The sequence below is a fragment of the Hemiscyllium ocellatum genome, chromosome 7 (genome assembly GCF_020745735.1).
Source record: "Hemiscyllium ocellatum isolate sHemOce1 chromosome 7, sHemOce1.pat.X.cur, whole genome shotgun sequence".
Lineage (NCBI taxonomy): Eukaryota > Metazoa > Chordata > Chondrichthyes > Orectolobiformes > Hemiscylliidae > Hemiscyllium > Hemiscyllium ocellatum.
In genome coordinates this window covers 108634386-108660140 of record NC_083407.1, presented here as the reverse complement: position 1 = coordinate 108660140, position 25755 = coordinate 108634386, and the positions used below count along the sequence as shown (strand labels likewise).

The following is a 25755-nucleotide window of genomic DNA, read 5'->3' as shown; positions in this document are numbered from 1 at the left end:
AGGAAGATACTGAGATGTAACATAAACTGCTCCCAACAGTTCACTTAGTTTGGACATACCCTTCAATGACAGCAGCTAATCTTTCTTTGTCAATAATCCCAATGGTATTAAGTTTACAGTGTCCTCTTCTATTTATAATTTGCAGTTCTTCAACCCCAATGAATAACTCAATGGAGTTTACACATCCTCCCTGTGTCTGCGTGGGTTTCCTCCGGGTGCTCGGTTTCCTCCCACAGTCCAAAGATGTGCAGGCCAGGTGAATTTGCCGTGCTAAATTGCCCGTAGTGTTAGGTGCATTAGTCAGGGGTGAATGTAGGGGAATGGGTCTGGGTGGGAATGCTCTTCGGAGGGTCGGTGTGGACTTGTTGGACCGAAGGGCCGGTTTCCACAGTGTAGGGAATCTAATCTAATCACACTATATTGAACTTCCTGTTTGGGGAAAAATATTAAGAAACACTGATTATTGTCTTGCATTGCAGTGATGCCACTATTTTGGTCTCAGTGCCATTGTTTATTTGTGCCTATTTAATGACACAATGGAAGTGATCAACGACTCACTGTTGCAGTATCCACGTCAAATATTTCAACAAACTAAGCCTTAAACACCTATTTTGTCTCTGAATCTCCCTTCTGTCAACATTTGTCTCTTCCCTAATCAAGCACAACAGGATTTCAGATTGTAAGTTTTTACTGTAACAAATCAAAGATCAAAACTAGACTAAACATTACTTAACAGACAACTATTACTCTCAACAGCAGAAAAGATATTCCCTTGTAACAGTTCAGCAGAACTGAAAACCCCATACTATTTTTATGGTTTGGAGGTGCTGGTGTTGGACTAGGATGTACCAAGTTAAAATCGCACATATCAGGTTATAGTCCAGCAGGTTTATTTGGAAGCACTAGCTTTCATAGCACTGCTCCTTCATCAGGTGGTTGTGGAGTATTACGATCTTATTGTCCACAGCCCCCTGATGAAGGAGCAGTGCTCCGAATACACTATTTACACGTTGTAGCACATTCTCAGCAGTTACAATCTTGTATTTAAAGTTGCAAATGTTTCTGACCAAATCTACAGGTTTCCTTTGCCCTGTACCCCTGGACAAATCTTCCAGTGCTCTTTTAAATGTAATTGCCTACATTCAATACTCTAAGCAGACCTTCCAGAAGCAAGGGCACCAGTGGGTCATTTTTTTGTTCTTCAGCTCTCCACAAAAATGCTTTTGTCCTTCAAACTTTGGGCATGACGTTCTCTTTCCTTGAAGTGGCGAGTGGGGGAAATAATTGGCCAAGTTGAGGGAAGACTTATCCTTTCTTGCCATCTTTACGATTGCCTGAAGGCATGAAAGGAGGCTAACTTCCTGACTGGAAAACAATAGCAGCCTGCCAGCTGAGTTGGGGATAGGGGGTCAGTCTTCCAGTTGCACCAATCTGGTGGCAGTAGGAAGCATGGATGTGGAGCAAGGGTGTGTCCTCTGAAAATCATCCCTGCCCTTGCCTGCAACTCCCCTGACTCCCTTCTACTCACAGCTCCCCAACCCTCTGACAAAAAAAGACAAATATTTCTGATCTCACAGCTCAATCCCCTGAGGGGAGAGACCTCAATCAGCACATTCCCGGTCTTAAGTGGCAAGGCGTGCCACAAAGATCTGAAAATTCTCTCCATTGGTTCCATCTTCAGTAAGCCATTTGCTTGATAATTAACTCAAAAAACAGTCCTTTGCGTAGAACCATAGAATTGCAGAAGAAGTCCTTCAGCCCATCAAGTCTGTATTCCCAATTTCCTTTCATCTGGTAAGAATATTCAGCCTGACTTGGTAAGTTTGTGAGTCTGCAAGTACAATGGCCAGTTACTTTTCCTTTTGTTCTAAAGTTTGCATCTGATTTTCAATAAGGCTTGACCTGGTCTCTGACCCCATTGCAAGCTGGTCAAATGGAACTGTCCCCAAGCAAAGTTCAGCAAAGCATCTCTTTCTTTCACTTCCCATCACAATCATCCCTGCCATAACATCCCACCCATCCCCAACATTCCAGTGTTCTCTGGTTAACGTTAAAACAAAGCCTAGAAAAAAGTGAGGACTGCAGATGCTAGAGATCAGAGTGGAAGAATGTGGCATTCGAAAAAGTACAGCAGGTCAGGCAGCATCTGAGGAGCAGGAGAGTCAACATTTCGGGCATAAGTCCTTCATCAGGAATGGACACAATGAGCCTTGATGAAGGTCTAATGCCCGAAAAGTCGACTCTCCTGCTCCTCAGATGCTGCCTGACATGCTGTGCTTTTCCAGCACCACACCTTTTGACTTTAAAACAAAGCCATCTTTTAAAGTCTTACATTTCTAATACTGTCTCTTTGACCAATGTTTAAGTCAGCTTTCCTAATCTATCTTCCAGTGTTTTAGTACTAACATTTTGTTCACTTTAGAGGTTTTAATATGTCAAAGGCATTTTATAAATTTAAGTTGTCAGCAAGATTGAGAATGTCATTCCTCAAAGGCAGTATTATCAGCGGATCACTGAGTTCGGTATGGTTCATATTATTTTATTATTTAGCTGAATATTGGAGCATGTAGAAAGGATTACATAGAACATAGAATAGTACAGCACAGAACAGGCCCTTCAGCCCACGATGTTGTGCCGACCATTGATCCTCATGTATGCGCCTTGAGTTTAGAAGACTGAGAGGGGATCTGATTGAGACATATAAGATTATGAAAGGATTGGACACTCTGGCAGCAGGAAAATGTTTCCGCTAATGGGTGAGTGCTGAACCAGAGGACACAGCTTAAAAATACGGGGCAGACCATTTAGGGCAGAGATGAGGAGAAACGTCTTCACCCAGACGGTGGTGGATGTGTGGAATGCTCTGCCCCAGAAGGCAGTGAAGGCCCAGTCTCTGGATTCATTTAAGAAAGAGTTGGATAGAGCTCTCATAGATAGTGGAATCAAGGGTCATGGAGATAAGGTAGGAAGAGGGTACTAATTAGGAATGCTCAGCCATGATCATATTGAATGGCGGTGCGGGCTTGAAGGGCTGAATGGCCTACTCCTGCACCTATTGTCTTTTGTCTATTGTCTATTGTCTATTGTCACCCTCAAATGTCTGTGACCATATGCATGTCCAGCAGTCTCTTAAATGTCCCCAATGACCTTGCTTCCACAACTGCTGCTGGCAACGCATTCCATGCTCTCACAACTCTCTGTGTAAAGAACCTGCCTCTGACATCCCCTCTATACTTTCCTCCAACCAGCTTAAAACTATGACCCCTCGTGTTAGCCATTTCTGCCCTGGGAAATCAACTCTATCTATGCCCCTCATTATCTTGTATACCTCAATTATACCTCTCCTCCTCCTTTTCTCCAATGAAAAAAGTCCGAGCCTAGTCAACCTCTCTTCATAAGATAAGCCCTCCAGTTCAGACAGTATCCTGGTAAACCTCCTCTGAACCCTGTCCAGAGCATCCACGTCTTTCCTACAATAGGGCGACCAGAACTGGACGCAGTATTCCAAGTGCGGTCTAACCAAAGTTTTATAGAGCTGCAACAAGATCTCATGACTCTTAAACTCAATCCCCCTGTTAATGAAAGCCAAAACACCATATGCTTTCTTAACAACCCTGTCCACTTGGGTGGCCATTTTAAGGGATCTATATACCTACACACCAAGATCCCTCTGTTCCTCCACACTGCCAAGAATCCTATCATTAATCCTGTACTCAGCTTTCAAATTCGACCTTCCAAAATGCATCACCTCACATTTATCCAGGTTGAACTCCATCTGCCACCTCTCAGCCCATCTCTGCATCCTGTCAATGTCCCACTGCAGCCTACAACAGCCCTCTATACTGTCAACGACACCTCCAACCTTTGTGTCGTCTGCAAACTTGCTGACCCATCCTTCAATCCTCTCATCCAAGTCATTAATAAAAATTACAAACAGTAGAGGCCCAAGGACAGAGCCCTGTGGAACACCACTCATCACTGACTTCCAGGCAGAATATTTTCCTTCCACTACCACTCACTGTCTTCTGTTGGCCAGCCAATTCTGTATGCAGACAGCTAAGTTCCCCTGTATCCCATTCCTCCTGACCTTCTGAATGAGCCTACAATGGGGAACCTTTATCAAATGCCTTGCTGAAGTCCATATACACCACATCCACAGCTCGACCCACATCAATTTTTCTAGTCACATCCTCCAAGAACACAATAAAGTTTGTGAGGCATGACCTGCCCCTCACAAAGCCGTGTTGACTGCATTTAATCAAGCCATGCTCTTCCAGATGGTCATAAATCCTATCCCTCACTATCCTTTCTAACACTTTGCCGACGACAGATGTGAGACTTACTGGTCTGTAATTGCCGGGGATTTCCCTATTTCCTTTCTTGAAGAGAGGAATTACATTTGCTTCTCTCCAGTCCTCAGGTACGACTCCAGTGGAGAACGAGGATGCAAAGATCTTCGCAAGTGGCGAAGCAATTGCATTTCTCGTTTCCCAAAGCAGCCGAGGACAAATCTGGTCCGGGCCTGGCAACTTGTCAATCTTAATGTTTGACAAAATTTTCAGCAAATCAGCTTCCTCTATCTCCATCCATTCCAGCATGCACACCTGCTCTTCAAAGGTTTCATTCACTCCAAAGTTCATTTCTTTCATAAAGACAGAAGCAAAAAACTCATTTAGGGCTTCCCCTACCTCCTCAGACTCCATACACAATTTCCCTATGCTATCCGTGATCGGCCCTACTCTTTCTTTGACCATTCTCTTATTCCTCTCATAAGTGTAAAATGCCTTTGTGTTCTCCCTAATCCATTCTGCCAAGTCTTTCTCGTGCCCCCTCCTGGCTCTCCTCAGACCATTTTTGAGCTGCTTCCTCGTCTGCCTGTAATCCTCTAGAGCTGAGCTTGACCCTAGCTTCCTCCACCTTATGTAAGCTACCTTCTTTCTTTTGACGAGAAGCTCCACTGCTCTCGTCATCAAAGGTTCCTTTATCTTACCCCTACTTGCCTGTCTCAAGAGGGACGTACTTATTCATCACTCACAACAACATCTCCACATGTCTATAGTGCCTTTACCATGGAACGATTGCTCCCAGTCCATGCTTCCTAACTCATGTCTAATCGCATCATAGTTTCCTCTTTCCCAATTAAATATGCTCCCATTTTGCCTAATCCTCTCCTTCTCCATGGCTATGTAGAATGTGAGGCAGTTGTGGTCACTATCACCAAAATGCTCTCCCACCACAAATCTGATACATGCCCCGACTCGTTTCCGAGCACCAAGTCTAGAATGGCCTCTCCCCTCATCGGCCTGTCAACGTACTGAGTCAGGAAACCCTCCTGAACACAATTTACAAAAATAGCTCCATTCAAATCTTCTGCTCGAAGGAGGTTCCAATCAATATTGGGAAAGTTAAAGTCACCCATTACAACAACCCTGCTACGTCCACACTTTTCCAAAATCTGCCGACCTATGCTTTCTTCAATCTCCCTGCTGCTACTGGGGGGCCTGTAGTAAACCCCTACCGAGGTGACTGCTCCCTTGCTGTTCCTAATTTCCACCCATACTGACTTGGTAGGCAGATCTTCCTCAACAATGGAAGCTTCTGTAGCTGTGATACCCTCTCTGATTAGTAGTGCTCTACCCCCTCCTCTTTTTCCCCCCCCCCTATTCTTTTTAAATGCTCTAAACCCTGGAACATCCAGCAACCATTCCTGCCCCTGAGAAACCCATGTCTCTGTTATGGCCACAACATTATAGCACCAGGTACTGATCCATGTTCTAAGTTCATCACTTTTATTCCTGATACTCCTTGCGTTAAAGCAAACACACTTTAACTGATCCCCTGGTTCCTTCCCAGGAAAATCCTTCCCACTAGCTGGTCTACCTCTTGCTATTGCCTCTTCTTCATCAACTCTTTTCTCCGGTATACAGCTCAGGTTCCCACCCCCCTGCCATACTAGTTTAAATCCTCTCGAACTACACGAGCAAACCTTCCACCCAGGACATTGGTCCCCTTCCAGTTCAGATACAACCTGTCCTTCTTGTACAGGTCCCACTTCCCCAGAAGGCATCCCAATTATCTACATATCTGAAGCCCTCCGTCCTACACCAGCTGCGCAGCCACGTGTTAAGCTGCGCCTGCTCCCTGTTCCTCGCCTCACTATCTCGTGGCACCGGTAGTAAACTGGAGAACACTACTCTGTTCGTCCTGCTTTGCAGCTTCCATCCTAACTCCCTGAAATCACTTTTTATATCCTTGATCCTTTTCCTGGCTATATCATTAGTGCCAAAGACATTGAACAAAGACATTCAAGATCCGTGAACAGGGATATGTCAGTGTCTTGATAAAAGCCCCATGAACCCTGCATTACATACTAAGTGTGGGAAATCAGACTATAAATTCTTCTCAATCTGCATTACATTTTTATTGCATATATTCAAAGAATCATTGATTGATCAGGACTTTATATATCATAAGAGATGTTCCCAGTTTCTGGTTTTGATTGTTCCTTTAGTCAGCACTCTGTGCTTTCAGCTGCTAAACAAAACCATTCTGACCTAACTCCTTCATCAAGAATTCCCTGGATCAGGTGAAATTCTGGCTTAGGGTTTAATGTGAAGTCGAATTGGCCAAAATGCGAAGCCTACACTGTGTCCAAACCTGTCCACAGCACCATGAGTGGATTAGGTTAAAATTACCCAGGGATAATTGTACTGTACAAGCAGAAATCTGGCTTGTGTTTCATGCTGAGATCTTGGATGCAGAAACTCTCAGCAATTCTCAAACCTGCATGGCGTTCCCATTGATCAGCTCAACGGCCTCAAAAGTTCAGCCAAATGAAGATTGACGAGGGAGATAATCTTGCACAGCCTTCCAAAATGATCACAAATAATCTGCCATATCATGATATAAATTCACAACTCCCAAATTGTCAGCTGATGAAATAGACCCCCAACTGCAGTAAGATCAGATACAACCTAAGGTTTATGGAATCCCTGTTCAAAACGCTCCCATTCACAGATGAGGGAGAAGTTGTCTTTCTTCAGGATGCAATCTCCCTGCGTCTCACCTCTTCCCAGTCAAAGATTGTAAATAATGGAGCAAATTTGTTGCAGCAGAGAAAATAACATAATTTGCCATTAGGTTTGTCTCACCCAAAGACCCTTCAAGCTCAAAATAATTTACTCCACAGAGTTGCTTGGTAACAGTGCAGCAAGACAAAGCATCTCATAATGTGCATGAACTTTAGTATTCCAGGAAACTCAGCATTTGAAATAAATAGCAGGACTGTGAAGGAGAGTGAATTAGAATGGATGGTTTCAATGGTAGAACCAGATAAAGAAAGAAAAGCAATTAAAGTAAAGAGTAGATTAAGAAAAAGTAAGAATAAAGGTAAAAAAATAGTAAGAGGATCGGATTTGAAATTTGACATTTTTATAATCTCTTTGAAATAATTCAGAACCTGCAGAAATAAGACACCACACTTTAATGTAAATAGTTGTTATTTTGTAGTTGTTAACACTTCTCCTGTTGTTAAAAGACAATTTAAGAGAGTTAGTTACAAGCTTTAAATGTTAACAGCCCTACAAATGTAGCTCATGGCTACGGCGCGTGTACAACAACCTCACAACACTCGAAGTATTTCAATGGAGAGGCATACAGCAAGATGCTATTTCAACAAAGCTAGCTGTGGCATGCTAAAACTTGGACAATAACTTTTGAAAATTCACATTTAACTGTGTATTTGTCTCCATCCTGAATTTGCTGGCTCATACACATGCAAATGATGGTGAGAGTCTTTTGTTCCACTGTTACTTTAGCACAAGCATTTGGCCCATTAACCCTGCATATCTCGAAGTGGAGCTTGCTGTTCCTTTCTTTATCACATTAACTTATTAATTCAGTCTCAGTATGAACACCTGAAGAAATAAAACTCTTCACCCTTCAATAGACTGAGACTTGCTCAAGACCTAGGTAAATGGGAGTTATCGCTGGTGATATAAGATAGCAATATCAAACAATGCATACTTTGTTTAGAAGATTTAGCTGTTAAGGTAAACGGTGCAGTGACCTGCATCTATGATCATGCATCTTTAGGGCATTTTAAGAATGATGCAGTGCACTTGATGCAAATTGAACAACTGTTTCCGTGCCAAATGATTCTGGACTTGCACTATTTTTGAGAGAAAAATTGCAGTTAAGATTTAGTCCCCTGAAAAGCAAGAGACACAAATCCAATATTCATTTATCTTTAAGTATTGCTACAATCCAAGTAATAGCCTTTCACTTAGTATTAGATTGTGATAGACTGCAAAAGGAGGTCATTCAGCATTTTGTACATGTGCTGGCCCCTTGGTAGATTCATTACCCTACTTCCCCTTAGCCCTGTAACTTCTCATCCCATGAGGTATAATTGGGTATATCTTTTGAAAGATAAAACTATTCATAGATAATGCTTATCATTCAATTTCCATTTATTCTACCTACTGTCAGTCACACTGTAGTACTGAGTAGATAGTTTAAAGACCTATTTTATTATGCTATAGTGGAATCCCGTTATAGGATAAAGCTATTAGAATGATAGGGTGAAATATTGTAGGATTGACAAAATTACTTTTTTTCCAGCTTGATATGATGCTAATTGCCTTATATTTTGTTCCAACATTTTCAGAATTGTTTGTGATAATTTACATATTACTGTTTTGAATTGAAGTAACTAAGGTCATATTAGCACTACTGCCTCACAGCACCAGGGTCCCAGGGTCAATTCCAGCCTCGGGCAGCGTCTGTGTGGTATTTGCACATTCTCCCCGTGTGTATGGGTTTCCTCCGGGTGCTCTGGTTTCCTCCGGGTGCTCTGGTTTCCTCCCCCAGTCCAAAGATGTGCAGGAAAGGTGAATTGGCCATGCTAAATTGCCTGTGTTGCTAGATGCATTAGTCGGAGGGAAATGGGTCTGGTCTATGGAAGGTCGGTGTGGACTGGTTGGGCCGAAGGGCCTGTTTTCACATTGAAGGGAATCTAATCTAAAAATCTAAAACTGCTACATGTAGTTTACAGAACAAGTGATGGTTATCCATAAAATGTGTTTATGGATGTGTAAACAAAAACAGAAATCAATACAGTATTGTTACAAGGCCTCTAGAGGCTGATAACCTTCTAAAAGAGATATAAATTTCAAAGTAACCAACAGAATCACATGATTAGATTTCATGATTCAGGACTTATACTGCAACAAACAAATTTAAATTAGCATGGACTAAATGTTACATAATGGGCAATCAACACAATGTACTCCAGAAAGAGGATATTTCCAATTAACTAACCCTCTGCCAAAGATATTTATATTACACCACAACCTCAGCATTTTAGATTCAATTCCAAACTCTCCCAGTTTCTCAGCGTGCTCTCTTCTGTTGCCCTGTCAAGGTGAGTCTTCCAGTCTCTTTCGAAAGTGACATCATTGAGTCATCTGGGTACCCTTGAAAATGAACCTCCAACAGGTCCTACTGTAGCAACTCTTGGATCTTAAATCTCCTCAAGTTCCTTCTCTTTTCAACAGCACATCAGCTCTCCTCAGCAGCCTACTCAATCTATTTTTCTCTCTGCTCTGGACAGCAGTAGCTGCTTCTGTTTCCCTCCCTGAATTGTAGTGTGTATGTCCAGAAACATCAGCTGACCCTCTTTTGTGACAAGGAATGAATTTTCAGGCATAATAATTAAAGGCTGTAGAATTTGGCCTGAGCCTCTTTCCCCGTGATAACCAAATCAAATGGAGCAGTTTTTGGATAGATTTTGTATGATCATATCATCTACACTTCTTTGTTCTACTTTAAATTTGAGGAGATAAAATATTATCTTGCATTCATAACTGTAACCTAAAATAGCACTCCTAAATGAGACCCAGTAATGCAAGATATATAAATCACAAGGTTTGAACAAACCAAAGCATGCGCTTTGAAATTCTATTGACAGCAAGTTAATCTAAGGGCACTCTCCATTTAAAATGTCGATTATTATGGGTACAGTATGTCAGTAAGACTCAATAAGCTTGATTTCTGAATACAGCAGAACTTTGAAATGGGCATTGGAAGTCATTGCTTGTGGAAGTACCTGCAGATTCTTATCTGCTCAGTCATGGAAAAATATTTATCATATTTCAGTTTTGAAATATATAGTGCCCCTTCGTTGCGCCAGTGACTTCCCATTTTCTGCATCACAATATCAGTTTTTGAACCCAGTGCTGATGATTTTACTTCCAGTAACGTGAGAGTCAATGGGCAAAGTATAAGAATTGCTGAAAAGATTTTAGCGAGAATGTACTGACTGAGAGGGTGGAGGAGGCAGAATTAGCAGTAACTTTAAAGAGAGAGTTAGACCCTTAGTCTTAAAGGAATAACTTTCTGGGCAAAAGGAACTGGGCAATGAAGTGGGTCTTTCCTGATCTGGCAAACACAATGGCACATGGAATGGCCTGTAACTGCTGCACGATTCTATGATTAAAGGCATATCATGGACTTGATTGCTTTCTTAAATTTGACTGTATTTAATGAGCACACACTATCATTAACTCACCGAATTTCAAGCCATTGGCTTAGAAAATTCCATTGCACTGATTTTAGAGTAACCACATTCTTTGGGCATGTGGTGTGCCTGTTGTGAGCAAAATGGTTCACTGAGACTCGGAGTGAAGCAATAACTGGAAATAAGTTGAAGTGACATGAAGAGTTTTTAAAATCGTAATGCCTTGAATGTAGACTCAAACTAAATATCTTAGTCCTTTCCCCTTTTTAGAAGAAATCACAGTTTATAGCTTTTAATATATGTACACAGAGGATAGATCTTAATATGGGGCTATAGCGATGGGGTGGGTTTGGGTGGGATGCTGTGAAGAGAGTCGGTGGGCCAAATGGCCTGCTTCTACTCTGTAGGGATTTTATAATTGCACTCTCTATTAATTTTGTGTAAATGGTACAACAACTTTAGGAAAAGAGAAGATTCGCACTTAAATGTCATTCTCACAGAAGTTGCTGTCTGAGTTACAGTGTTACACCATGAATCTAAAAAAAAGGTGGCATATCCTGTCAGCTTCACCACTGTTATGTACTGAATGTCATGTAGCCACTGTGCACGCTGGTTGATGTAAGCCATACTTTGCAGAAAGTTAAGTTCTGGAACATGGGCCATAGGGTTTAGGAGCAGGAGTAGACCCTTTGGCTTCTCAAGCCACCTTCACCATTCAATAAGTTCATTGGTGTTTGATTAGATTAGATTCCCTACAGTGCTGAAACAGGCCCTTCGGCCCAACAAGTCTACACCGACCCTCCGATCCATTCCTCTACTCCCTCCTAATGAACCTTTCACTATGGGCAATTTAGCATTGCCAATTCACCTGAATTGCTCATCTTTGGACTGTTTGATCTGTTTGTCATCTCAGCTCTACTTACCTGTCTCTATTCCCCTTGTTTTATCAATAATTGATCTAACTCTACCATGAATAGTTCCATGACCTAGCCTCTAGATTTTTAAGGAAAGGAATTCCACATACTTATGACTCTCATCCCATCTCTCTACCTTAAAAGGGAGACCATTTATTCTTCAGTGTTCCCCACTAGAAGAAACATCCTCTCAGTTTCTATCCTATCAAGTCCTTAAGTTTCGATAAGATTACCTCTCATTTTTCTAAACTCCATTTTGTTTAGGCTGAACTTGCTCAAGCTTTCTTCATAACAGAAGCCCTTCATTCCAGAAATCAATCAAATGAACCTTCTTTGAACTTGCAGTTTCCTTTATCGAATAAGGAGATCAGAACTGTGCACGGTACCTCAAATGTGGTCTTCTCAATCCTGTGCAGCTGCAGGGCAACTTCTGTACTTATACATTCCATTCCCCTTGCAAAAGATACCAACGCCCATTAGCCTTTCTAATTCTTTGTTGTACTTGCATATTAACTGTTCGTAATTCAAGGATCAGAACATCCAGGTCCCTCTGTATCACTGATTTCTCCAATCCGTCTCCAGTTAAACAGTGTACTGCTTTTCCATGCATTATGCCAAAGTAGACACATTCACATTTTTCCACAGGGTACTGCATTGGAACAGAAAATACGAGCAAGAGTAGGACATTCGGCCCATCAGGCTTACTACACCCATTCAACAAGATCATGGCTGATCTTCTATCTCAATGACATACTTCTGCCCTCTCCCCAAGCCCTTTGATACCTTTAGCCTCTCGAAAGATCTCAGCCTTGCCAATATCCCACTGTGATTCCAGCCACCACCCAGCTCTGAAACATGGATTTCCATTAGCTGTAGTTGGAGATGTGCTCTACACATGTGGTCATCTTAGGCACTGGAAAATGTCCTTGATTTCCCTTATCATATAGGAGGAACATTCCACCAAGCTGAGTTGTCATGCCAAGAATTACCATTAAACTATTTTCTTTCTATTCAATTCCCTTGTTGAAAGACAATTAAATCTACACTCTTCATACTTCAACAGTCTTAATCTAAACAGGAGTGTTACTTTAAAGATTTGAAAGCAGAAATACTCACTTGCTCTTAATTACCAAGGTTATCACTTATCTCAGACTAGTATTCAGTTTTATTTGATGAATTTGTTTTCCATGAATATCCAGTCTTTTTTTCTGGGTCTGTAGATTATGAAGGAGCAAAGATGGTTTTTGGTGGAGTGATATGTTGTCATTATCGGATGTAAACGTTTAGAAAGAGATTACATGTTACTGGGGAGTATGTCTGCTAGAAGTGTCTTTGGTTGCGAATCCTATCAAATTGAATGGATTGGTTGGAGCAACAATTAGAGGCAATGAGAAATTTACAAAAGTCAGTGGTGTGATGAATATCAGTTCTAGAAAGGGAGAAAAGCCACAGAAACAGTCAGATAGAACACAGAACATGACAATGCAATACAGGCCCTTTGGCACTCGATGTTGCGCCAACCTGTGAAACCAATCTGAAGCCTATCTATCTGACACTATTCCATTTTCATCCATATGTTTATCCAATGACCAATTAATTGTCCTTAAAGTTGGTGAGTTTACTTTTGTTGCAAGCAGGGTCTTCCATGCCCCTATTACTCTCTGAGTAAAGAAACTACCTCTGATATCTGTCCCATATCTATCACCCCTCAATTTAAAGCTATGTCCCCTTGTGCTCGCCATCACCATCCAAAAAAAGGCTTTAACTGTCCGCCCTATCTATCTTCCGATTATCTTATATGTCTCAATTAAGTCACCTCACTACTTTCTTCTTTCTAACAAAAGCAGCCTCAAGTCCCTCAGCCTTTCCTCATAAGACCTTCCCTCCATATCAGGCAACATCATGGTAAATCTCATCTGAATCCTTTCCAAAGCTTCCACATCCTTCTCATAATGCACTGACCAGAACTGTACACAACACACCAAGTGCGGCCGCACCTGAGATTTATACAGCCGCAGCGTGACCTTGTGGCTCTGAAACTCAATCCCTCCACCAATAAAAGTGACCACACCGTTATGCCTCCTTCACAAACCTATCATCCTGGTGGTAACTTTCAAGGATCTATGTGCATGGACACCGAGATCTTTCTGCTCATCTATGCTACCAAAGAATCTTACATTAGCCCAGTACTCTGTATTCCTGTTATTCCTTCCAAAGTGAATCACCTCGCACTTTTCCACATTAAACTCCATTTGCCACCTCTCAGCCCAGCTCTGCAGCTTATCTATGCCCTTATGTAACCTGCAACATCCGTCAGCACTATCCACAACTCCACTGACCTGGGTGTCATCTGCAAATTTACTTACCCATCCTTCTACACCCTCATCTGGGTCGTTTATAAAAATAGCAAACAACAATGGCCCCAAAACAGATCCTGGTGGTACACCACTTGTAACTGAACTCCAGGATGAACACTTCTCATTCCAGTTGCCTGTAAGAATAACAAGGTGGTTATGGTAAGGGATTTTAACTTTCCCAACATAGACTGGGACTGCCACAGTGTTAAGGGCTCAGATGGAGAGGCATTTGTTAAGTGTGTACAAGAAAATTTTCTGATTTGATATGTGAATGTACCTACTAGAGAAGGTGCAAAACTTGACCTACTCTTGGGAAATAAGGCAGGGCAGGTGACTGAGGTGTCAGTGGGGAAGCACTTTGAGGCCAGCAACCATAATTCTATTAGATTTAAAATAGTAATGGAAAAGGATAGACTAGATCTAAAAGTTGAAGTTCTAAATTGGAGGAAGGCCAGTTTTGATGGTATTAGGCAAGAACTTTCAAAAGCTGATTGGGTGACAGATGTTCACAGGTAAAGGGACAGCTGGAAAATGGGAAGCCTTCAGAAATGAGACAACGAGAATCCAGAGACAGTATGTTCCTGTTAGGGTGAAAGGAAAGGCTGGTAGGTGTAAGGATGAGTACAGAAATTAGGTTTTGGTTAAGAAAAGAGGGAAGCATATGTCAGGTATAGACAGAATAGATCGAGGGAATCCTTAGAAGAGTATAAAGGAAGTAGGAGTATGGTTAAGAGGGAAATCAGGAGGGCAAAAGGGGGACATGAGATAGCTTTGGCAAATAGGATTAAGGAGAATCCAAAGGTATTTTATAAATACATTAAGGACAAAAGGGTAACTAGAGAGAGAATAGGGCCCCTCACAGATCAGAGCTGAAAATGTGTTGCTGGAAAAGCGCAGCAGGTCAGGCAGCATCCAAGGAGCAGGAGAGTCGACGTTTCGGGCATGAGCCCTTCTTCAGGACTCTCCTGCTCCTTGGATGCTGCCTTACCTGCTGCGCTTTTCCAGCAACACATTTTCAGCTCTGATCTCCAGCATCTGCAGTCCTCACTTTCTCCCCTCACAGATCAGCAAGATTGGACAGTAGAAATACTCACTTGCTCTTAATTACCAAGGTTGTCACTTATCTCAGACTAGCACTCAGTTTCATTTGATGAATTTGTTTTCCATGAATATCCCGTCTTTTTTTCTAAGTCTGTAGATTGTGAAGGAGCAAAGACGGTTTTTAGTGGAGTGATATGTTGTTCTTGTCGGATGAAAAAGTTTAGAAAGAGATTACATGTTACTGGGGAGTATGTCTGCTGGAAGTGTCTTTGGTTGCGAATCCTATCAAATTGAATAGATTGGTTGGAGCAACAGTTAGAGGCAATGAGAAATTTACAAGAGCCAGCGGTGTGATGAATATCAGTTAGAGACCGCAATTTCCCTTCCCACGTGGTTAAAGATGCCCTCCAACGCATCTTGTCCACATTCTGCATCTCCGCCCTCAGACCCCACCCCTCCAACCGTAACAAGGACAGAACGCCCCTGGTGCTCACCTTCCACCCTACCAACCCTCGCATAAACCAAATCATCCTCCGACATTTCCGCCACCTCCAAAAAGCCCCCAGCATCAGTGATATATTTCCCTCCCCATCATTTTCCGCCTTCTGCAAAGACCGTTCCCTCCGTGACTACCTACCTGGTCAGGTCCAGGCAACCCTACAACCCACCCTCCCATCCTGGCACCTTCCCCTGCCACCACTGGACCTGTAAAACCTGCGCCCACACCTCCTCCCTCACCTCTATCCAAGGCCCTAAAGGAGCCTTCCACATCCATCAAAGTTTTACCTGCACATCCACTAATATCATTTGTTGTATCAGTTGCTCCCGATGCGGTCTCCTTTACATTGGGGAGACTGGGCGTCTCCTAGCAGAGCACTTTCGGGAACACCTCCGGGACACCCGCACCAATCAACCACACCGCCCCGTGGCCCAACATTTCAACTCCCCCTCCCACTCTGCCAAGGACCTTCACCGCCACTCCCTCACCACCAGATGCCTGGAGGAAGATTACCTCATCTTCCGCCTCAGAACACTTCAACCCCAAGGCATCAATGTGGACTTCAACAGTTTCCTCATTTCCCCTTCCCCCACCTCACCCTAGTTCCAAACTTCCAGCTCAGCACTGTCCCCATGAATTGTCCGGACTTGTCCTACCTGCCTATCTCCTTTTCCACCTATCCACTCCATCCTCTCCTCCCTGACCTATCACCTTCATCCCCTCCCTCACTCACCCATTGTACTCTATGCTACTTTCTCCCCACCCCCACCCTCCTCTAGCTTATCTCTCCACACTTCAGGCTCTCTGCCTTTATTCCTGATGAAGGCCTTTTGCCTGAAACATCGATTTTGCTGCTCCTCGGATGCTGCCTGAACTGCTGATCTCTGTGGGAACCTAGAGAAGTGATTGCTGGGCCCCTTGCTGTGATATTTGTATCCTCGATAGTCACAGGTGCGGTGCTGGAAGACTGGAGGTTGGCTAACATGGTGCCACTATCTAAGAAAGGTGGTAAGGAAAAGCCAGTGAACTATAGACCAATGAGCCTGACGTCAGTGGTAGGCAAGTTGTTGGAGGGAATCCTGAGGGACAGGATGTACATGTATTTGGAAAGGCAAGGACTGATTAGGGATAGTCAACATGGCTTTGTGCGTGAGAAATCATGTCTCACAAACTTGATTTGAGTTTTTTGAAGAAGTACCAAAAAGGATTGAAGAGGGCAGAGTGGTGGACGTGATATATATGGACTTCAGTAGGGCATTTGACAAGGTTCCACATAGTAGTCTGGTTAGCAAGGTTAGATCTCACGGAATACAGGGAGATCTAGCCATTTGGATACAGAACTGGCTTGAAGGTAAAGACAGAGGGTGGTGGTGGAGGGTTGTTTTTCAGACTGGAGGCCTGTGACCAGTGGAGTGCCACAAGGATCGGTGCTGGGTCCTCTGCTTTTTGTCATTTACATAAATGATTTGGATGTAAACATAGGAGGTATAGTGATTAAGTTTACAGATGACACCAAAATTGGAGGTGTAATGGACAGTGAAGAAGGTTACCTCAGATTACATTGGAATCTTGATCAAAGATTTACAAGGATGTTGCCAGGGTTGGAGGATCTGAACTACAGGGAGAGGCTGAACAGGCTGGAACTGTTTTCCCTGGAGCTTCGGAGGCTGAGGGGTGACCTTATAGAGGTTTACAAAATTATAAGGGGCATGGATAAGGTAAATAGACAAAGTCTTTTCCCTGGGGTCGGGGAGTCCAGAACTAGTGGGCATAGGTTTAGGATGAGAGGGGAAAGATATAAAAGAGACCTAAGGGGCAACTTTTTCATGCAGAGGGTGGTACATGTATGGAATGAGCTGCCAGAGGATGTGGTGGAGGTTGGTACAATTGCAACATTTAAGAGGCACTTGGATGGATATATGAATAGGAAGGGTTTGGAGGGATATGGGCCGGGTGCTGGCAGGTGGGACTAGATTGGGTTGGGATATCTGATCAGCATGGACGGGTTGGACCGAAGGGTCTCTTTCCATGCTGTACATCTCTGTGACTCTATGACTCTAAATGGGCCAATGGGCTGAGGAATAACAGATGGAATTTAATTTAGATAAATGCGAGGTGCTGTATTTTGGGAAAGCAAATCTTAGTAGGAGTTATGCACTTAATGGTAAGGACCTTGGGAGTGTTGCTGAACAAAGAGACCTTGGAGTGCAGGTTCATAGCTCCTTGAAAGTAGTCTCATGGAGATAGGATAATGAAGAAGGCATTTGGTATGCTTTCCTTTATTAGTCAGAGCATTGAGTACAAGAGTTGGGAGGTCATGTTGAGGCTGTACAGGATATTGGTTAGGCCACTGTTGGAATATTGTGTGCAATTCTGGCCTCCTTCCTATCGGAAAGATGTTGTGAAACTTGAAAGGGTTCAGAAAACATTTACAAGGATGTTGCCAAGGTTGGAGGATTTGAGCGAGAGGGAGAAGTTGAACAGGCTGGGGCTGTTTTCCCTGGAGCATCGGAGGCTGAGGTTTATAAAATCATGAGGAGCGTGGATAGGGTAAACAGACAAAGTCTTTCCCCTGGGGTGGGGGAGTCCAAAACTAGAGAACGTAGGTTTCAGGTGAGAGGGAAAAGATATAAATGGGACCTAAGGGGCAACTTCTTCATACAGAGGGTGGAATGAGCTGCCAGAGGAAGTGGTGGAGGCTGGTACAATTACAACATTTAAAAGGCATCTGGATGTGTTTCTGAATAGAAAGGGTTTAGAGGGATATTGGTCAAGTGCTGACAAATGGGACAAGATTAGATTAGGTTGGGATACCTGGTCGGCATGGATGAGTTGGACCAAAGGGTCTGTTTCCGTGCAGTACATCTCTGTGACTCTATGACTTTTTTTTGTGCACTCAGTATCAGAAAATCTAGGCCTTTCGGTTTACGAGCTGACAATTTTCCCCCGAATCCGACTGACTCCAGTTCTGTACACACAGTTTCTTGATGCCACACTCAGTCAAATGCAGCTTTGATGTTAAGGGCAGTCAGTCACACCTCCTCTCTGAAGTTCATATCTTTTGTTCATGTTTAAATGAAAGCTGTAATGAGAGTTTAGTTGGCCTGATGGAACCAAAACTGAGCATGAGTGAGCAGGTTATTGTGAAGCAAGTGTTGCTTATTAGCACTGTTGATGACCTCTTTTATCACTTCACTAATGATCATGGAGTAGACTGAAGGGGCGGTAATTGGCCGCATTGGATTTGTCTTTCTGTTTGCTTAGAGGATATCGTGGGCACATTTCCACATTGCTGGGTAGATGCCAGTACTCATTTGTAAAGCCAGTATCTTATTCAAAAAGGAGATCTGAGAGACACGATGGATATTTTGATTTTGAATTTCTTGTCATGTGTACTGCAGTACAGGAATACATGGGAAAGTGTACAAAGTTGTCATTCTCCAGTACCAACTTCATATAACATGATGGAGTGAGAATGGGAGAGAATGAAGGCAAAAGTCTCAGAAAAATGCAGTGTAACAAATTATCTGAAATCATCCATCATATAGTTATGTTTTTGTATCGATATTCTCTAGATTGTAATTCATAATTTTATGACCTACACAGTCCATATTGCTAGACTTTAACTTCAAGTAAATAATTTAAGTATCTTGCAATGACGCAACACTGGAAAATAGTTAACAGCGGGATGCATTACTTCACAATTCATTTAATGATCTATCAGAATTTGTGTCATTAAAGTATAAATACAATAGCTGGCCATAGATATTAGCTTGCAGCTTGCTTGGAAGCCAGACTGCTGGCTTTGGTATTTGAGTTGTCAGTCTTCCATAGCCATGTTAGGTGACTAACTTTCCCATCACAAGTAGGATTATTTATTCACATTTTCAACTGTGATAGGTTACAGGTGAGCAATGGATATATGTTTCCAATCACAAAATGCTAATAGGTTCAGGTGAAATTATAAAGCAGTAGGTCAATTTGGACATATCTGAGCCTCAGGACTAGATTAAAATCCAATCCTGCAGATGCTGAAAACTGGAGGTACTGGTGAAACTCAGGGGGCCTGGCACCATCCGTGGAGAGAGAAACAGGGTTAATGTCTTGAGTCTTGTACAACCAAGGGTGAGTCTGCCTGCTCTGCCATTCAACACAATTGTGGCTGATCCTCTTATCTCAACACCATACTCCCACTCGGTGAAAGTGAGTACTGCAGCTGCTGGAGGGGGCTGCAGTGAGAGAGAGAGAGAGACTCACTGAGATCCTTGTAGAGAGAGGAGGAGAACTTCTTCAAGGTAGCTATGGGGTTGCAGTGAGAGAGAGAGAGGGACTCACTGAGATCCTTCCTGATGAAGGGCTTTTGCCCGAAATGTCGATTTTCCTGCTCCTCCCTGCTGTGCTTTTCCAGCACCACTCTAACCTTGACCATATTCCCACTGTTTCCACTTTGATGCCTTTCGTGTCTAGAATCCATTTATGAGTTTCCGCTGGAATGCAGCTGTGCTACTCGCTTCAGCTATTCCCAGAGACAGCAAGTTCCCTCTTCCATTCTCTATCTGATAAATTCAACAAGACATTTTTTTATTTGTGACTATATTTTATTTATGGCTCATATTCTTGAAAATCGCCCGTATTTCCCTTTGTAATATAATGTCATTTTCAAAACTGGGTGACTTGTAGCTTCAGCCTTATTATTTCCAAAATGAACTCATTAAATTAACGGAAGGCCCTGCATATTTGAGTTATTAGAAATGAAACATGCAGTCAAACCATATGACAGAGATTTTGTGACTGTTCAAATCAAGTTTGTTAACTCTACAAAATCAACTGGAGGATTTTTCATTTGCTTGCAAAATATTTGACCTCTCTGCTCCTCAGATACACAACAATGATATATGTAACACTTGTATCTGTGTTATAGTTGAAGCCTTTTAATTTTTAAAGACTTTTCTTTCATTGAAATCTGTGGGTGGTGCCAACACAGATACTAAATAGGCTAAGAGTCAAGAGTACCGAAGAGAGGTTGTTTCTCAGATTAGATGAAAGCGAGCAGCAGTATTCTCCAGAAATCAGTATAAGAACCAGTGCTCAATTTGTACATGTCAAAAAAACACAATGCTGGGGAAGAGAGGAGGAGAAATTTTCTTTCCATCCAATGAGTTAATGTTGTCTGCAACACACTTCCTGGAAGGGTGATTGGAACAGACTTGTTAATAATGTCTCCCAAAAAATATTTGGATATCAACTTGAAAAGAAACATTTGCATGCCCACAGAGACAGAATGGGGATGCTGGGACTAGTCAGATTGATCTTTGCGAACAGCCTCAATCATCACAATGGGCTGGATGGCCTCTTATTTGCTTTCATGAGGTACTGTAGGCCGTCAGCAACAGCAATATACTCAACCCCAACCTGTAAGCTCATGGTCTGGCATATCTCGTGGATCAAGCCAGGCATATCAAGGACTGCAGTGTCAGCCTGATGACGTCTCTATGCAGGACTACTTATAAACCAAATGGCTGAAGCAGCAAGTGATGGATAGGGCTAAGCAATCCCACAACCAGTGGATCAAATCTAGCTTTGCAGTCTTTCTGCATCCAGTTGTGGATGGTAGTGGACAATTAAGTAACAGACAGGAAGAGGAATCTCCACATAAATCCCATTCTCAATAAAGGGGGAGCCCAGCACATCAGTGCAAAAGATAAGGCTGAAACATTTGCAATAATCTCCAGACAGAAATGGATGATCCATCTCAGCCTCCTCCAGTGGTCCCAAGTATCACAGATGCAAGTCTTCAGCCAATTTCATTCACATCATGTGATGTCAAGAAATGGCTAAAGACACTGAATGTTGCAAAAGCAATGGGTCCTGGACAATAGTACTGAAAGTTTGTGCTCCTAACTAGCTATGCCTTGAGCTAAGCTGTTTCAGTACAGATGTAACACTGATATTCACCTATTAATATGGAAAAGTGCCAAGATGTGTCCTGTCTACAAAATTAAAACTGGGCAATTACTACGCTATCAGTCTACTCTCGATCATCATAAAAGTGATGAAGGGGTCATCAACAATGCTGTCAAGCAGCACTTCCTGAGCAATAACCTGTGTTGCTGACACTCTGTTTGAGCTCTGCCAGGATCACTCAGCTCCTGAGCTCATTACAGCTTTGGTTCGAATATGTCAGAAGAGCTGAATTCCAAACATTAACTGAGAGTGATCGACTTTGACATCATTTGATCAAGTGTGGCATCAAGGAGCCCGAGCAAAACTCGAGTCAGTGCGAATCAGGAGGAATTCTAATGCTACTCAGCATGAAGGAAGGCTTTTGTGGTTCTTCAAGGTCAAATATCAGTGTCAGGAAACTCTACAGGTGTTCCTCATGGGAATCCTCAAGGCCTTGCCATTTTTGTCTATTTCTTCAAGACTTTAGGGATAGTTTGCTTGAGTTTTTTGAGGACATAAATAAAAAGATCAATGAGGGCAGAGTGGTAGATGTTGTCTGCATGAACTTTAGTAAAGCCCCTAAACAAGGTTCCACATGGTAGACTGGGTAGCAAAGTTGGATCACATGGAATTCAGGGGGAGAGCTTTTCAATTGGGATGCAAAATTGGCCTGACAATAGGAGACAGAAGTGGTGGTGGAGGATTGTTTTTCAGACTGGAGGCCTCTTATCAGCAGTATTGCGCAGGGCTTGGTGTTGGGTCCACTGTCGTTTATCATGGATGAGAATTTAGGAGGCATAGTTGATAGGTTTGTGGGTGACACCAACATAGGTGGTATAGCCAACAATGAAGGAGGTTATCTAAGATTACAAAGAGATCTTGATCAAATCAGCCATGGGTTGAGGATTAGCAGATGGACGTTAATTTGGATAAATTCAAGGTGTTGCATTTTGATAAAGCAGACAAGGGTAGGACATATACAATTAATGATAAGGCACTGGAGAGTGTTGTCAAACTGACAGACCTTGGATTTCAGATATATAGTTCTTTTAAAAGTTACATCACAGATAGGCAAGCACTTAAGCACTCATTAAGCATGCTTGCCTTCATTGCTCAGACCATTTAGTATAGGAGGTGGGATGTTATGTTGAGGTTGTAGAGGATTTGGTGAGGCCACATTTGGAATACTGTGTGCAGTTCTGGCCACCCTGCTATAGAAAGGATATTATTAAATTGGAGAGGATTCAGAAAAGGTTTGCCAGGATGTTGAGTTATAAGGAGAGGCTGGATAGACTGGGACTTCTTTCACTGGAGCGTAGGAGGTTGAGGGGTGACTTTATAGAGGTTTGTAAATTTATAAGGGGCAGAGATCAGGTGAATACTTTTCCCTAGGGTGTGGAAATTCAAAACTAGGGGATATATTTTTAAGGTGAGTGGAGAAAGATTTAAAAGGCATCTCAAGGGTAACTTTTTCACATATATGATTCGTATGTGGAATGAACTGCCAAAAGAAATCTTAGATGCAGGTCCAATTGCAACATTTGAAAGACATTTGGGCAGGTACATGAATAGGAAAGATTTAGAGAGATATAGGCCAAACACAGGTAAGTGGGACGAGTTGAGTTTGGGAAACTTGGTCAGCTTGAACAAGTTGGATCGAAGGATCTGTTTCCATGCTATATGACTCCATGCTATATCATCCAGACAGAAGTGGAATGATCACTAATGATTATACAAGTTAGCACCAGATATACTGAAGCTGTCCATGTCCATTTATAGAAAGGCCTGGACAACATGTTCCCTCGGATGGAACACTTTAGCTATGAGGAGAGACTGAATCAGCTTTGGAGCAAAAAAGGTTGGTTGGGAGATGGGGGACTTGATTGAGGTGTTTAAGATTATGAGAAGCATGGACAGGGTAGTTAGAAAGCAACTATTCTACTTAGTTGAAGGTCCATAACAAAAGGGCACAGTTTTAATGTGGATAGTAGGAGGTTTAGAGGGAATTTGAAGAAAAATGTCCACCCGCAGTGTGGTAAGGGCCTGTAATACGCTGCTTGGGAAGATAGTTGAGGTGGGTAGCCTTTAAATAATAATTGGATGAGCACTTGAAATTTCAAAACATTCGAGGCTATGGACCTAGTGCTGGAAAGTGAAGCTAATGCGGATTTAGTGTAATTTTGGGGGTACAGACTTAACGGGCTTAAGAACCCCTTCTGTACTTTATGATTCTATGAACATCCTAGCTTGGGCAAATATGTTGTACCAGAAATACCAAGTAATTATCATCTTAACCATCTCTCCATGATGATCAATGCTGTAACCATTGCTCAATCCCCCACGATCAACAAAGTGGAGTTACCATTGACCCCAGAAACTGAACTGGATTTGTCCAGTGGCTCAGAACTCTGTGACTCACCTCCTGACTCCAATGAATCTGTCCGCTGTTTACAAGTCATGAATGTGATAGAATGTTTCCTACTCTCCTGGATGGGTGCAGCTCCAACAACACTCAAGATGCTCAACACCATCCAGGACAAAGTACCCAGCTTGGTTATCACCACGTCCACCATGTTCAACATGCATTTCCTTCATTAATGTCACACACTGCTATGACAGTGTGTCATTTTCAAGGTGCACTGCAGTAACTCACCACTGCTCTTTCGTTGGCACTTCTAAACTACCTTGAAGGACAAGAGCATAGATGCAAGGGCATACTACCATCTGCACAGTCCCCTACAAGTCACACACCAACCAGACTTGTATCTATATCATCATTCATTCATTACCACTGGGTCAAAATGCTGGAACTGTTTTCCTAACAGCACTGTGTGTGTATCTAGCCCTCCATAGACTGCAACTCACCATACATTCTCAAAGACAATTTGGATGAGCAGTAAATGCTGATCCAGTCTGCAACACCCACATACTATGAATGATGAATTAAAATAATTCATAACTATTTTAGCACCACTTGGATCAATGTCTATACATGAAATGTGCCTGTGAACAAAACTCCAAGTTGTGATATTCAGATGTATCTGCTTATATGACTAAATTCAGAATAAAGAATAAACTAATGAGGGATTAAAACAAAAGTCTTTCAATTTAATAGACCATCAAATCACTATTTAATTATATATGCTGAAATAAATTTTGAATGGCTGTTCTGTGCAAAATTAAACAGTTAGAGGGTTAAAGACCAATTTATAAAGTAAAACCATATCTGTATTTTGATTTCATTACCCATATTAAGATATTTATGACTTTACTGAAACATCTCGAATATAAAAGTGCTTCAAGCAGGAGAAAGCATTTGCTGAATCTGGAGATAAGCACAATGGACATTTATAAAGAGGCAGACTGTGATATTTTATATACCCTAGGCATCAGCCTGGCATTTATGCAGATGTGACTTATTAGTTTTTATCTCCAGTTTTCGGTTTTCACACTTCAGATTTGCAGTTTTTAATTTAGCGATGTAGTGATTGTCCCTGTTACTAACACTCGGTGCCCCGGTGCATCTGCTTACTTTTTTGTTCAGGTCCCAACTGCTTTGCAGGTTCCACAATAATCCCAGCAGGGAAGGAAGTGAAAGTAGATGACTGCACCATATGCTACTGCTCACAAAACGGGGACTGGTGGAAGACAGAGCGACAGGCTACCTGTGTCAAACGCGAATGTGAACGCCTGTGACCTGGATGATGCAGCAAACTGTTCCACCGATAACTAACTGCCAGCAAAGCAGCACCTTTGTGTGCTGTATAGCCAAAAAAAAATTGCCTAGCTCTACCCATTGCAATAGTCACCAGAAGATTTAGATTCCTGGTGCAAACACTGTTTGGTGAAACACTATTTTTTTACATTGTCAATCATCTCAATCTACCTGTGGGTGCCATTTCTTGTCGAAGATTAAATTGACTTTTTGACTGCTGATTACAGAGACGTTTTCACTTTGCAATTTTTACATCTGTTGCTGTTGCTTCTTGTCTCATCTGAAGGATTTCTCCCTGTTCTTGACTCCACTGCCCATTTGCACTTAACCATTAAATGCTGTTTGCAGGCAAACTGTGAGACATTTAGAAATTTTGGATTTAGTTTAGCTGTGATTTTCTCTGCACTTTGCTGTCTGCTTCATCTTCACTTGACAATTAACCGAGGGAAGTTGTCACAGGAAAAGACTGTTCATTTTATAGTCTTATACACTGATGTTGTGCCTGAAAATGTAAATGAGAATATTCCAATGAAAATAATTTACAATGTGGAATTATAGCGCAACTGTACTTAGTGTGGCAAATAAGCATATATTATAAAATATATTATTTTGTTAAATATAAATTGTGACATTCTGCAGAATGCGTTTTAGTTGTCCTTTTTTATACGAAATGGCGCAAAGTGGCAGCCACAGATTGTTTACTGCTACAGCTGCTGATGTTGCACTATTGGATAATTAGTGGAGAGGAATACAGCCAGACCTAAATT

General features: G+C 42.2%; 1 protein-coding gene across 1 annotated transcript in view; it reads left to right on the top strand.

The window, feature by feature from the left end:
• The window catches only part of vwc2l (von Willebrand factor C domain containing 2 like), a 32105-nt gene extending 6899 nt beyond the window's left edge, over positions 1-25206 (top strand). Inside the window, exon 3 of the mRNA XM_060828165.1 lies at positions 24818-25206. Within this exon, the coding sequence (XP_060684148.1) occupies positions 24818-24969 (152 nt within the window). The 3' untranslated portion in view covers positions 24970-25206. The remainder of the gene's footprint in view (positions 1-24817) is intronic.
• Positions 25207-25755: the final 549 nt, after the last annotated feature.